This window comes from Phaethon lepturus, unplaced genomic scaffold, assembly GCF_000687285.1.
Source record: "Phaethon lepturus isolate BGI_N335 unplaced genomic scaffold, ASM68728v1 scaffold8935, whole genome shotgun sequence".
NCBI classification, from domain to species: domain Eukaryota; kingdom Metazoa; phylum Chordata; class Aves; order Phaethontiformes; family Phaethontidae; genus Phaethon; species Phaethon lepturus.
This window is the reverse complement of record NW_010539822.1, coordinates 68,944-83,033: the sequence shown is the minus strand read 5'-3', so window position 1 is coordinate 83,033 and position 14,090 is coordinate 68,944. Positions and strand designations below refer to the sequence as shown.

General features: G+C 50.4%; 1 protein-coding gene across 1 annotated transcript in view; it reads left to right on the top strand.

The window, feature by feature from the left end:
• The window catches only part of SLC6A12 (solute carrier family 6 (neurotransmitter transporter), member 12), a 45,381-nt gene that overhangs the window by 18,489 nt on the left and 12,802 nt on the right, over window positions 1–14,090 (top strand). Inside the window, exons 5-13 of the mRNA XM_010287235.1 lie at window positions 300–434; window positions 1,817–1,957; window positions 3,534–3,621; window positions 5,221–5,353; window positions 8,240–8,374; window positions 10,336–10,439; window positions 11,940–12,064; window positions 12,298–12,410; window positions 13,765–13,902. Coding sequence (XP_010285537.1) covers window positions 300–434; window positions 1,817–1,957; window positions 3,534–3,621; window positions 5,221–5,353; window positions 8,240–8,374; window positions 10,336–10,439; window positions 11,940–12,064; window positions 12,298–12,410; window positions 13,765–13,902 — 1,112 coding nt within the window. The remainder of the gene's footprint in view (window positions 1–299; window positions 435–1,816; window positions 1,958–3,533; window positions 3,622–5,220; window positions 5,354–8,239; window positions 8,375–10,335; window positions 10,440–11,939; window positions 12,065–12,297; window positions 12,411–13,764; window positions 13,903–14,090) is intronic.

Genomic DNA, 14,090 nt, shown 5'->3' with positions numbered 1-14,090 from the left:
GGGAGAACTTCTCCAGTGCTGTCTTGTTTTTCCCCCTTGCCTGGCTGCTTCTTACCTCTAGGCTTTGGCCAAGTCCAAGTACTGCAGTAGCACAAGACAGACCACACTTGTATTTTTTTCTGAGAAATGATGGTGTTGGAGACATTGGGGTTTTTTTAGCTGAGGTTCCAAAGTTAATTCAGAGAAATATTTGTCTTTATCTAGCTGATTCCAGCTGTGGCCCCAGGTAACCTGGTAAGAGGTGGTGGGGATAAGATTTTAAAGAGGTTCCTGAGGCAGCATCTTGCCCCTCTCTGCAGGAGCTTTCCTCATCCCTTACCTCATCTTCCTCTTCACCTGTGGGATCCCTCTGTTCTTCCTGGAGACTGCACTGGGGCAGTACACCAGCCAGGGAGGGGTCACTGCCTGGAGGAAGATCTGTCCCATCTTTGAAGGTGAGTCAAGTTTCGGGAATTGCTGGCAGCACTTTCTAACAATTAGTGCCTCAGAGTCTTTTTTGGAAATGTTATTCTGTTTTTTGGGTTTTTTTTCCTTTCTTTATTCTCGCTCCCTTCTTCTCTCTCCCAGCCCTGTTATCACTCCTGGTGACTGCTGTGTGTGCAGGGGCAGTGCCCAGAGCCCCCGCAGGGGACTGAGGGGGTGTGGTGCTGGCTGGGGGCTGTGCTGGTCCAGCCGAGCCACAGACTCTGTTTTGAGATGCTCAGAGCCCAGGAGCGAGGAGAAGCAGGATGGCCAGCAAGCAGGAGGAGGAGGAGGATGGAAGTGTTAATACACAAACACCTGCATGTAGTCCAGGACAAATACTGAAGAGAGAAGAGGATGAGGAAGGCTGGCTGGCTTATGGGGCTTTCCCTGCCCATCGCTGTGCCCAGGGCTGCTGTGGAAGCGTTTGCAGGCTGGCGTCCTGCAAACTAAGGGGCATCCCACTGCACACACCGGTCTGACAGCCCGGAGATGGGCTGGACTGGTGCTTAAGGCACAGGTATAAGAACCAGGACTCCTGGGGCCCGAGGGAAGGTTGTTTAATGACATTAATATGTCAGTGAATTTAACGTCCACAATTCTTCTGTCCAGAGGAGAGCTTGTTACCCGCATTTTGCAGACAGAGAAACCTGTGCTCAGGCAGGTTAAAGGCCTGGTTAGTTTGCTCAAGCACAAGTGTGCAGTGCTATTTGAAACTCCCTGAGGAGTCCGGGACCTCCTGTGCTGGAGACCCCTGTGCTCTGACATGGGCCCTGGAGGTGGACAGCAGTGGCATCTCAAAGGGCACTGGCAACCAGTTCTAAACAGATGAATTGGGCCTTTCTGACCCAATTACCATTCTGATGTCTTAGTGAGCAATGGGCATAAGCAGGACCCAAGACCAGAGCTCAGCTCCTAAGTCTATACTTTTGCCCCAACACCGTATTTCATGCATGATGTACATCAGCTGTGAGAAACTTTTTTGCCTGAGTCTTTCCAGAAGGAAGAAACTCACCTGCATTTCTTTAAAGGCTAGAGCTGGCTTTCCTGCAGGAGAGGCAGTGTAATGCAGTAGCACTGTAGTGGTCAGAAAAAAGTTTTCCCATCAGCAAAAGATTTTTGCTCCGTTCCACCATAGACCTGTCTAGAGATACCAACAATGTTTCCTGTCTGCATGCACAGTCACAAAATCCTTTCTCCTTCCCTGAGTCTTTCCCTGTTCTCTAGTGAGCCATGTGGTTGGTGTTACACCCTTATTACCATGGCATGGTCTGTGTTTTCGTTTGGGGTTAAGCGTGACGTGTTGGGAGTTGGTTGGCAGCCCCATCCTCACCTCCTTTACTTTCCTTCACAGGAATTGGATATGCCTCACAAGTCATTGAGTGCTATCTGAACATCTACTACATCATCATCCTGTCCTGGGCACTCTTCTACCTGTTCAGCTCCTTCACTTCGGTGCTACCATGGGCCAGCTGCAATAACCCTTGGAACTCAGGTACACCTTTCCTTGGTCGGTTTCTAGCTCCTTCCCAATTCCCAGAAATTATCTGGGTTTTGTAGAAAATATTTTTTTCGTATAAAAAGCTCTCATGAGCTGCAATGTTGTTAGGGACCCTGCAAAAGCGACTGTCTTCATTCACCATGGGCAAATGTCAGGAAGAGTGAGTGGTATGACTTTATGCCTAGCAGCAGGGAACAGTAAAACTATTTCCACCTTGAGATTTCACTGAAAAATTCACATTTTCTGGCAAGCGGGAGAGTTAGGTGGGTTGGGAGAGTTTTCCAGCCAATCTAGAGTCTCTGCTCCTCACGGGGCAGGAGCTTTTCATTAGATCTGGTAAAACCATTCATCCTACGGTTCCCTGACTCTACCCCATCCCTTCAGAGTTACTGGGACAGTTGCTGTACTAAACAGTTTCATTTGTGCACTCAGCTTTTGGCTAAATCAGACCAAGCCTGCATTGAAGGATTTTGCCAGTGCATGTCTCCCAAGTGCAGGAACCTGTAACACAAAACTCTAAAGGCACTGTTTTTCTGGTCTAATCATGTCCATACAAGTCTCTATACCATTTCATTGGCATCTCCTCATGCCCACAGTTTACGTAACTGTGCCCAACAGAGAAGACCTGGCTTTGGTTTTATTCAAGGCACTTGGGCTGTGCCTGGGAAGATGGGGTAGATGTGAAGTAATCCTCATGGATCTGATGTCCTTGACAGGCCTTTTTTACCATGTTGAACAGGTTGTTTTGCTTTCACTGGAAAGCCAGGCTGGAAAGAGCTTTGGTGGCCGCTTCGTTCCCTCACTTTTTGTCTTGGGTCAGATGATTAATTTCTGTGGTGTGTTAAATTTCTGCACCCCATGGGCCATGCATTCACAGCTTCCTCTGACCCTTCATGCCAGCAGCAGTAACCAGCCTTTTATAGAGCTGTTCTGATTCCTTCAGCTCCCTCAGCATGGATTTGTTTGCAAGGAAAGCCACAGATCTTCTTTAAACAGGCAGAAGCTTCCCAGCAAGCGCTGGGCTTCCTTGGTTTTCCAGTGGATTGTCTTTTGCTTGCCAAATGCAAGATAAGGTGCATTTCTTGGATGTGTGGCATCTCCTCTGTTTTTAGCAATTTCATGCTATGTCACAGTGTTGGGGATGGCAGGGTGGAACATGAAGGCATCTGTGGCATGTGTGAACATATGCATGTATGTGTGGCCAGGGAATGGTGCGTGGTGTGGGAGGAGAATGGGATTTTCTGTCCTGGCTACTCATAGTGGCTATCCCTCAATAATTTATATTTTGCAGCCATCTCGTTTCCATTTGGCAGGGACTTGCTCTCTCCTTCCCTTCTCCCCTTCCTGAAACCCTCTGGCTACTGCTGGATTGGGATTCGTAGCTGGGGAGAGCCAGAGTTTAATGGGATGGTTAATGAGATGCAAGAGTTTAATGAGATGCTCTATAGCACAAGGTGAAGGGTCTATATGCTGCCAGAGCGAGGGTTAGGGTACAGAGAGGAAGGAGCATCCCTCATGGAGGAGCCTTGGAGAATTTCTCTGGCTCATCAGCTTCCTTTTCTTTTGGTAGATCTCTGTGTGGACATTCTGAACAGCTCCAGCCTGGACAACAGGACCTTGCCTGCAAACACCACCTCCCCAATGATTGAATTTTGGGAGTACGTGATTGCTTTCCCTCTGTTCAGACTCCTCTCTCATCCAAAGGCTGCAGCTGTAGGAGTATCCAGGCAGAGGACTGTGCACCTCTGTAGGATCAAGAGAGGTGCCACATGTCAGACCTGAACATGGGGAGCACAACACACTGAGCTGCCAAGGAGATTGGCCCAGAGCCCAGGGCCATGAGGGCTAGATACACCCCAAAGGCTGCTCGCAGTGTGCCTGCCCAAGGGTACTTGTGTGCACACATGCACGGGCTTGTTCCCTTTCTGGCACTGAGATGCCTGGGTAAGTGTGGCCACATAAAGAGGCACCAAAAGAAGATGAGGACTTACTGTAAGCAGGGGATACTTGTGTTGGCTGTTGCAGGCTACTGTTGGCAGGCAAGCATGAGAGGCCAGGGAGGATGGAACTTTCCTCTACAGTGAAACAGAAAGGGACAAAATTGCCTTCTCCCTTCTTCTGACCATGTCTTGCTTGGTGCCTAAGGGAAGTGGTCCATCAGGCTGCTCACACTCATCCCTGGAGAGCGGGGATCTGAGGCACATGTGTGAGAGGCCAGAGAAGGGCTTGAGGAAGTTTGGTCATGGGGCTGGAGGCAGCAAAACACCTCTGATGGAGGGGTCCTGCAGCAGGCCAGACAGCGTCCCAGAGAGGGTCATCACTGCAGTCTGGAGAGGTTGAAATGTCTGCCAGGGCCACACTACCTCTCTGCACTCAACTGAGGATGCCCTCGTAAAGAAGAGGGTGCCAGGGGCTCAGATTCAGCAGTATTTTTTTTTTTCCCCATTTATGGCTCCTGAAGTGCCTCTGAGAGGGTTGAGTGTCCTTTGTCCTTTTGCAACCACAGGGCACATAGAAGATGATGCACGCCCATGGGTGCAGAAAGAGTCTGCACAGTGCTGGACACCCTCTCCTGCACTATTCTTTGCACATACTATTTAGTGAGAGCTGTGACCCCTCTGAAATGATTGTTCAGATTTTCTGCGGAGGTTGCAAGGGCAAGGGGACCCTGAGGGGACTGGTTTGGAGAAGGGTGTGCAGAGGAATCGTAAGTATGCGTTGGGATTCTGGGGACTGCATGAGCTGCAGCGCTGAGCTCTTGTGTGGCCCACCTTCATGATGGTGAGTCTTCAAGGAATGAGGCTGAAGGAATGGCATGGGAATCATAAAGGCCACTTATGCTTATATATAAGGTGTCTGTAGTATATGGGGAGGCCAGAGGAGGAGCAGCAGCCATGGGGTGATGATGGCATTGGTGGCCTGCTTTAGATTGAGTAGTGTCTGCTTGGCAGCTGCCAGGGTGGGGGAGCAATGGGGAGCAAGTGGTGATTTTTGTGTTGTGTGGGTCTGACGGGCACAGTGCCATGGGCTTGAAGAGTGGGAGGGCTCGGGCCAGCTACAACATGTGGTAGAGCAGCGTCAACAGGAATGACAGAGAGGGGAGCCCTAGGCAGAGCTGGGGTGATTCTCGTGGCTGGAAGCCCTGGGCAGATGTGTTGTCTGTTAACTCTTTGGATGGGGTAACATGGGAAAGATCTGTACGGATGAGTGGGGTCTGAGGTGTTAATGCTTCTTTCCCTGTCCCTGGGCACTGGCAGGAAGCGAGTCCTGGGGCTCACGGATGGTATTCACAAACTGGGCACTGTGCGCTGGGAGCTGGCTCTGTGTCTCCTGCTGGCGTGGATCGTCTGCTACTTCTGCATCTGGAAAGGGGTCAAGTCCACAGGCAAAGTAGGAATGGAGATTGTCCTCCTGGTCCATAAGCCTCCTTGTACCCATCTTACATTTCTTCCCCAATCTCTTTTCCCTCTTCGTGAAGTAGAGGCAGGAGACACACAGTACCAAAGTCTAACCTAAAACCTGGTGGGGCCATACTGATTTACACTGGTTGTGTTTGGCCCATAAGAGGAAGAGTAAGAGTAGGTCGAACAGGGAAAGACCTGGGAACTGAGGGGAGCCTTGGGTCACCTTTCCCCTTGCAGATACCCACAGTGGCTGATGAATACTTCCAAAGTGCCCTTGGGAATCATCCACTCACCAGTGTGTTGTCCTGGTGTGGCTTGCTGGTGTTTTTAACAAGATCCTCTGCAGTGGCCAACTTCCTACCCCTGGCAATAATTAAACCCTTGAGCAAAACAGACAAGCTGCTGCCCCTAGGGACAGACAAGCTCAGTGAATAGATATGAATCTTTCCTGCTTATTTATCCTGCAAAATACTTGGGGTGGGAGAGGTGTCTTTGTGCTCTCCCTGGCTCTGCAGTTTTTGGCTCAGTGGGTCACTTTCTGCATTTTGCTAGTGAGGCTGGAGTCAAGTGCTCCCTCCTGATGTTGATCCTGTAGACCAGGTTATCTATAGGATAACCAGGACTGGTTATCCTTCTGGAGTGAATGGGTGTGTGTGATGCCTTGGGGTGGGTGTTAGGGACGCTGCTATGGCCTTGACTTGTTCAGGACCACCTTCCTTCCTGTAGCTGCAATGAGATGACTGGGTCATTAATGATGGTTGGGTCTTGTGGGTGTCCAGGGAATATCCCAATAGCAAAGGGAGGGGAACCAATTGCTGCAGCAGACTTCTTCCTTCAAATCACTATCTCTACTATTGGCAGATGTTCTCTGTAGTACTGGACACCATGTTTCAGTGTCAAATCCCATCTCCCACCTTTAAACTGCCCTGGGCACTCATTTTAACAGAGCAAGACAATAGCTTGCTCTGCTTACTAGGTTTCACCCAGTCTTTGCTGATGACTCTGGCTCTTGCTGGTGCTGACCTGCTATCCACCATTTCTCAAGGAGGGAGACCCAGACTCCACATCTACAGGGAGAGGGATGCTCCACATTTTAAATCTTAAATCTCTGATGCTCCCTGGTTTGAATACCACAGTGGCATCTTCACAAGAGGTATCACTCTGATCTTGGGAGATTGGGTCTGAGAGGCTGTTTGATCCACATGGGAGTGTAATTAAGTCATCCCAGGTTCCCTTCAGCTCTCAGCCCTCTCCACCCAGTCTCTCCCTTGCCTCGTGCTGCCTTGGTGTGCAGAGCTTGCTTGCACAAGCAGAAAGCTAACGCAGTTCAGTCAGTCTGGTTGGGCTGATAGAGTTTGGCAAAGTCAAACCAGAAAGTGAGAGGAAACAGTGAGTGCAGGTGGTTGCTGGAATGGTTTTCCTGGGACCAGAGAAGATTTTTCCATTACAAGTTTTAGGATACAAGGCTTACTTTCTACCAACCAGCTGTTATGGACATGGTGCAGCAATACAGGGTGGGTTTTTCTGTCCCGAGACATACCACAGGTCAGGCTAAATCAGAGTCTTCTCTGCAGGTAGTCGTTTTAAATTTTACAGGAGCACTGTCAAAAAAATCAGCTCCTTCCTTCATTTTCCTCACTGACTACCTATTAGGATAAGCAGTAGGGAGGTCCCAGGAATTTTGAGTAGGTGCATAATTTTGTTCAACAGCTGCAGAGCAAACAGGATGTTGTGCTTGACTGAATGGCTGCTCTAATCGCATAACCCTGCCAGACCCTTGTGTTTATGCTTCTGTGATTTAAGGAGTCCAAACTTAAAGAAACAATAGCAACGTCAGGAAAATAATTTCAAATAACTCCATGAAGACTCATTTTCTTTAAAAGCCTTTTTCTTTTATTCATTTTGCCCACTCTTGTGCTCTTTCCATGTTTCTTTTCCTCACGCATTCAGCTGATGTGTATAAATGTTCCCCAGAAGTGATTTCTGAAGGTAGATTTTAGTACTTGTGTCAAAAAGTGCTCACATTCTCATTCAGTCAGGGAACAGCAAAAATGCCATGTACTGTGACTTATTTGACCAATTATTGCTAAGCAGAAAAGATGTCATTTCAGGCCCCTCACTAAGAATCCATGCAGTAAAGAAGCCTTTACATTATTTGGATGAATTTTAATAATAAATAAATGTTAGGAAGTTGCAACTTGCTCATGGATATTTTGCAAATTAAAAAAAAAAAGTACATTAGGCAATGGATTAGAGATGATTAATTCTACTCTAATATTTATTTACATCACGCACAAGAAGAAATGTAACGAAGGTTTTACAAAAATAAACGTCCTTATTTTCTTTAAAGGCTTTGAGGTGCCCCCCGTTTATTACCTGTGAGCTCAGAGGCATTGAAGGGTTGAGAGCCACATGAGCATCCCTGGAAATGAGACCCCTCAGAGGTGTCTCAGGTTGAGCAGCAAAAGTTGCTGTTTAATTTGGAAAACTCTTGCTGGGAATAGGACCATTTTAATAACTCCTCATTAAAACTCAGTAACAGGACAAGACCTGGGTTTCTTCTGTAGCTCTAGAAAGACAAAGAGAACAGCTTGAGAGCAGGGAAATTGCACTGACTGGAAAGAGAAAATAAAGCAGAGCAACCAGTGGCAGAGTCTTGGGTGAGGAACAAAATGTAGATTAACTAAATCACCGGTGAGATGTAACCTTGATTAATTTCTTTCCCAGCCCTCTTCTATGCTAGCAGTAGCAGCTATAGTCAACATCAGAGTCCAGGGACGTTTGCTGGGGTGGGGGCCTGGAGATGAGATGAGATGGTGCCTGCATCCCCTCCCTGCTGACCCTCTCTCCTCTCGTTTCCCTGCGCCCGCAGGTCGTGTACTTCACTGCCACCTTCCCGTACGTCATGCTTATCATCCTGCTGGTGCGAGGAGTCACACTGCCGGGTGCTGCCGAAGGGATCATCTTCTACCTGAAACCGGACATTTCCAGGCTGGTTGACCCACAGGTGGGTGGGGATCAGGCAGGTGCTGGCTACAGGAAGGTTTCCAGCAGCCTGGCCCTTGGATCTGCTGCTAGCTGAGGATGTATCTGTCTTCTCTGAAGGGAGACCAGCGAACCAGTGAGAACTCCTTAAAAGAGCTGGAGGGATCTAGTCCCCCTGCAGAGCACAGCTTTTTTGCTCATGAGTCTGCAGCATATAGGCATATTAGGGCATTTCCACTCATGGGCTTAGCAAAAGCAGAAGAGTATATGAAATATTCAGCAAATAACAGATGGTTTTGCTGGGTCTTAAATGCAAATAATTAAGGAAGGGGAGGGGGAAATAGTCTGCTGCTTTTCATTTTTTTCTGGCCTGGTTAGCACCTTGTTTGGCTCCAGCAGAGCCCTCCCGGGGAGCTTGCAGAGACCGAGTGCACGCGGTAACGCGGGCTGTGCAGCAGGTTCTCCCTACCCTTGCCAGCGGCTGGTCCCACTCGCCTGGGTCAGGGTGTCAGCCCCTGCCACCGCTCGCTGGAACTCGTGGAAACTGCTCCCGGAAGGCGGTGATGCTGGATACCCAGGGAGGGCAAGTCCGGATTGGGGTAGGGGGATGCAGCCAAACCCAGGACCCGCAGCGTAGCCCAGGTTGGCGGGAGGCGGGCAGCACCCGCGAGGTCTGTGTGGGGCAGGCGGCAGGACCCCGCCATGGAGGATCCCCCCTGGGTGTCTGCCCAGGCTCCTCTCTGTAGCAGCAGGTTGCTTCCCTTCCCCACGTGGGCTCAGCAAAGCTGTGCAGGCGGCCAACTCCATCCCAGGGAGGTGCTAATGCAGGCGCCCCTCGGAATAGCATTTAAATGATACTGCTGCTAATTATTCCACCACCGAATCTTTCTGTGGAGGCAGGCAAGCAATATGCTTAGCCTACAGTTCCAGCTTACCTCCCGCATCTTCCCAGATAGCCAAAGCCCCAACTGCTCCCAAACCAGCTGCCAAACACACTGTCTTCCCCCAAATGGCTTTCAGATGTAATTATGTGTTGTCAATACAAAATCTGTGGTGTGCTGAATGCAAAGAGCCAGCTGAACGTAAATGGCATTTTAATATGAAAATAAATAACTGGTGGGAGGGGGGTGGTGACTGGGGCTGAGTGTGTTTTATTCATGGTCAGAGCTTATTCACTGAAAACCTCCCTATCTTTCACAGCCTAACTAAAGCTGACGTGGTCTTTCCAGACTGCTGCAACCCAGCATAGCAGGAGTGAGAGATCCTGCTACTGAGTTTAGGCAGAACGTGGGGCTTTGGTGTAAAGCGGTGTGCCCGTGCCTGAAGGGCTGCCACGTACGTGCCTCCCTGCGAGAGTGCTGGGTGAATTTAAGCAGCAGCGCCTAGGCTGGGATTTTTTGAAGGCTGCCAAATTGCAGCTGCCTGGATGTTTGCAGCTGGGGGATGCTTAGAGGAAAAAGGGAGTGAGAGGGAGCACACAGACAAACAGAAAGGTGGGCTGTTTTCCTGCCTGCTTGCTAGCTAGCAGTTCAGGGCTTTCCCTGGGAGGGTGTAAAAGTGGAGCTGCAGCTCAGCCCAAAACACATGGAGTGAAGGGATTCCTCCACAGGGAGGAAAAAGCCTACTCAGCTTTTCCCATGCGAAGCCGAAGGGGAACACCTTTGGCCTGACACGCCTGAAAACTGGCCTGAAAACTCTCAGCTTGGCAGTTTTCTGCCCTTCACCCTGCACCACGGCCTCAGAGATGTGGGCAACTAGATTGGGCATGTGAAAATACGGTCCCCTCAGGAGTCTTCTCCTAGTGGACTTTCAGTCCTATAGCTCAGTTTTGCCAGAGAGGTATCCCCGTTTCTGCATCCACTGAACCCCTCTCTGTCTCATGAGGTTTGCTCTGCATGGATGGAGGGGTTGTGACTAGACAGTGCACAGCCAGTGTTTTATTTTGTTGCCAGCTCTGGAGACTACTGACCTTGTCTATTCCAGGTCTGGATGGATGCAGGCACTCAGATCCTCTTCTCTTATGCCATCTGCCAGGGGTGTCTGACAGCTCTGGGCAGCTACAACAAATACACGAACAACTGCTACAGGTAAAAGGAGCCTGGACTCCTCGTATACTTCTGGAACTTGCTCAGAGACAAACAGCACAGAGCTGCAGCTGAGGCAAGCTCTGCCCCCAGGGGAGACCTTGGGTCATGCTGCTTTGACTAAGGAACTGGTCGATGTGGAAGCTGCAGAGGACTCAGTGTAGGGATGGAGACTGGCTGAGGAAACACAGGAGCTCCACAAAATGGCTTTAGTAGTGCTCTTCTGTGTGAGTCAGCTTGGAAATGGGAAAGACTAGACGAGGGGGAGGAATGAAAGTGGAGAGTGTCTGCAGCCACTGTGGAGACACCACGGGCTGTTTTGACAGGCTGAGTGAGCAGGGGTGGCATGGCCAGCTCTGCTGTCACTTGCTAGGCAGAAGAGATGGGACAAAGATGATGGCTGGGCCCCCATCTCCAGTGCTTTACTACCATCAGGGTAATGGACTGACAGTGGTATGTTGATCCTATCAAGGAAACTAATCACGTCTGTCTGGCCTCCTGCTTGCCTTTGGATTACAGATCTATTTTATCCATGGAGCTGAATGAAGCCATCAGGACCATTTCTCACACCTTCCACAGAGCCCTGAGGAGCAGGGGCTTTGTTGTTCCTTCATATATTGCTCCAGCATGGATGGGGAAATGCAGTGGTACTCAGGAGACATCAATCGTCTCTCTTCTTCTGTTCTCCAATCGGTGCTGCCATGGCCGTGGCTCTCCCGAAATATATCTGACACCAATGGATTGGTGCACTGACGCCTTCCTCTAATGCCTTAGGTACCTTAGACTGGCAGCTTAGCTCTGGGTGGCCCAGTAGTGCTGGGGTGGCCACACTGCCCCATAGCATCTGATGCCCCATAGCAGGCAGGGTCCTGGGGTGTGGGGTTTCCAGCCCAGCTAGCTCACACTGGTGCCCCATTTTCACAGGGAGCAAGTGCAGAAACTTTTCAGGACCAGTGCCATGGCACATTCCAGCCTCCATCTGAGCATAGTTAATAAAGACAGTGTAGACAAAACCTTCATCAGGTGAGGGTTTCTGTTAACCCATTAGTCCCTGTTTTACCAGACCTGCTGACCCTGTACTTGTTCATGCTTTCAGATGCTCTGCTTTCTTGACTATGTTTACTTTTGCAACCTCTTCCTTTTTCTAATTTGCTGTTTTCCTCATTTTCCCTGTTGTTTTTCTTATTCTTTTGACTCTTGTCATCTTTTTTGTTGCCCTGTCCCTATGTATATCATTGTGGCATCCTATTCACGAGCCACTGGTGGTGCCATGTCTCTCTTTGTGCCACATATAGTCCTATAACTCTTTAACAGTGAAGTACAAGGTGGGTAGGCTGATTATTGGCTCTGTTCTGAGCTTTTTACTTCTGAGGGAGTTCAAGGGCAGCATTGCTATTCCTTGCTCTGTGCTGTCCAACTGGGGAAGCTGAATACAGACATGATCTGAAGTGGACCCATTCTGCAGTGGGAAACACCAGTTTGTCTCTGTTCTCCTCCCTGCAGGGACTGCATCATGCTCTGCTTCCTGAACAGTGCCACCAGCTTCGTTGCTGGCTTTGCCATTTTCTCTGTGCTGGGCTTCATGGCTCGAGAGCAGGGTGTACCTATTGCAGAAGTGGCTGAATCAGGTAGGTTTTTCCAGGGGACTTTTCTGAAGTGAAGCCCAGAGTGTTATCTATCAGTGTCTGCAGCGAAGGTCTGCAACACTGGTGCTCCCTGCCACAGCTTTCAGCCCTGTGTGAGCAGGGAGCCATGGTGAGATGAGCTTTGAAGCTGAATGTGAGCTGACTTAGTGCTGCAGCATGGTGGTGGCAGGCGATGGTGTGGGGGCACACGTGGTCACCCTGCGGTCTCTTGGCAGGTCCTGGCCTGGCATTCATAGCGTACCCAACGGCAGTAACGATGATGCCTGTGTCTCAGCTCTGGTCCTGCCTCTTCTTCCTCATGCTGATCTTCTTGGGACTGGACAGCCAGGTACAGCAAACACCTCCTCCTCATCTAATGCCAAGGTGCCTGTCCTCACCCTGAGCACTCTCCAAGGCCATGGGGAAGATAAGGTAGTTATGTGCTTTGCTGGCACCTCAAATACATTCCCACAGTGTCCACAACACTTTCACACTGTGGGTGCGCAGAGGCAGGACCAATGGGAGGCTAGTGGGTACACATGCTGGCTTCTCTGGCATCCTTCTCCCTATGTGTACCTGAGGGTGTCCCCTCTCACCTCGGTGCCAGCACCAAAACCTTGCACGCTGCGGAGCGAGGCTCAGCACAGAGCAGGGCAGCCGGGGAAGGGCAATGCGGCTGTTTTCCCTGGCTGCATCTCACCGGAGCAACCCCCATGTGCTCCCCTCGGTGGTGTGTCCACTTCTTACCCTTCTGCACCCCTGTTACGCCAGGAGCAAAACCCAGAAGAGCACCCTGTGGAGCGCAGTGTGCAACCCTGGCATGCTGGCACAAGGGGAGCAGGGGTGTCCCGGCGTGCCTGCCAGGCGGGGTGCTCTGCTCAGGCTCTGCTTTGCAGCCCCTCAGCCGCTGTGCCTGGAGAATGAGGTCTTTTTCCTCAATTTCCCCGGGGCAAGGTCCCCTCCTGCCTCATCTCGCTTACAGCTCTGCTTCATGCTGGCTGAGCTGTCTCAGCAGTGGTTGATATTCTCTTATGTATCCCATGGGTGATACACACTGCAGGACTAAGAGCCATGTATAAGCAGGCGTCCTGCCCCACAGTCAGCCCCAAAAGCCAGCAATTCACCTGCAACCCCTCCCGGCCACCTGCTCTACTGGGTTGTCCCAGGCAGTCATGGCATATTTTGCAGCCAGTCCCGCTGTACGAGGGGTGTGCTTGATGCTAGGGCTGAGCTGTGCCTTCTCAGCCACTTGGCTCCCTTTAGCTTCACGGTGGCACGGTGAGCTCCCCTCTGTCACAAGGGTTCCTTGTACCATCTCAGATGCTTCCTCGCCCTGCTTGATGGGTGCAGTCTGCCCCTTGCCTCCCCATCCCTTGGTCATTCCTGCTTTTTTTTCCTGCTGTGCAGCAACATGCTCTGATAGCTTTGAGGCAATTCCTTGCCCTTCTCATAGTTCCTCTGCCCAGCCTGGGGTTGTACTTTTAACCCCTTTGGTCTGCAGCTCCAGACCAGACCACACCAATATGCTGAGCTGTATTTAGGGACCTAGGAGTTGCAGCTGGCCCTTGGTGGAAGCAAGACAGATGAAAAGAGAAAACAGAAAAATAAGGATTTGGGTTGCTGGAGCAAAAAAGGACAGGGAGAAGGAGCGTTTGCTTGGGGAAGGGGAGACACCAGGTTTTCTGATGTGTCTTTGTCTGCAGTTTGTCTGTGTGGAAAGCGTGGTAACAGCTCTTATTGACATGTTCCCGGGAGTGTTTCGGAAGAAGGGGCGTCGGGAGCTGCTGATCCTGGCCATTGCAGTCATATGCTACCTGCTGGGCTTATTGCTGGTCACTGAGGTAAGAAAGGAGTAGCTGGGGTACAGCTGAGCACCAGAAACCCTGCTAAACTGCTCTGGAGGAGTGGTGGTTAGATACATCAAGCTCATCTTTGATGCTGTTAATTATCCTTCATTTCTAACGCATTAGCTGGTGTCTCTCACAGCTGGTGCTGCTGTTACCCTGAGTGATGCTAGTGTACTCGCTGC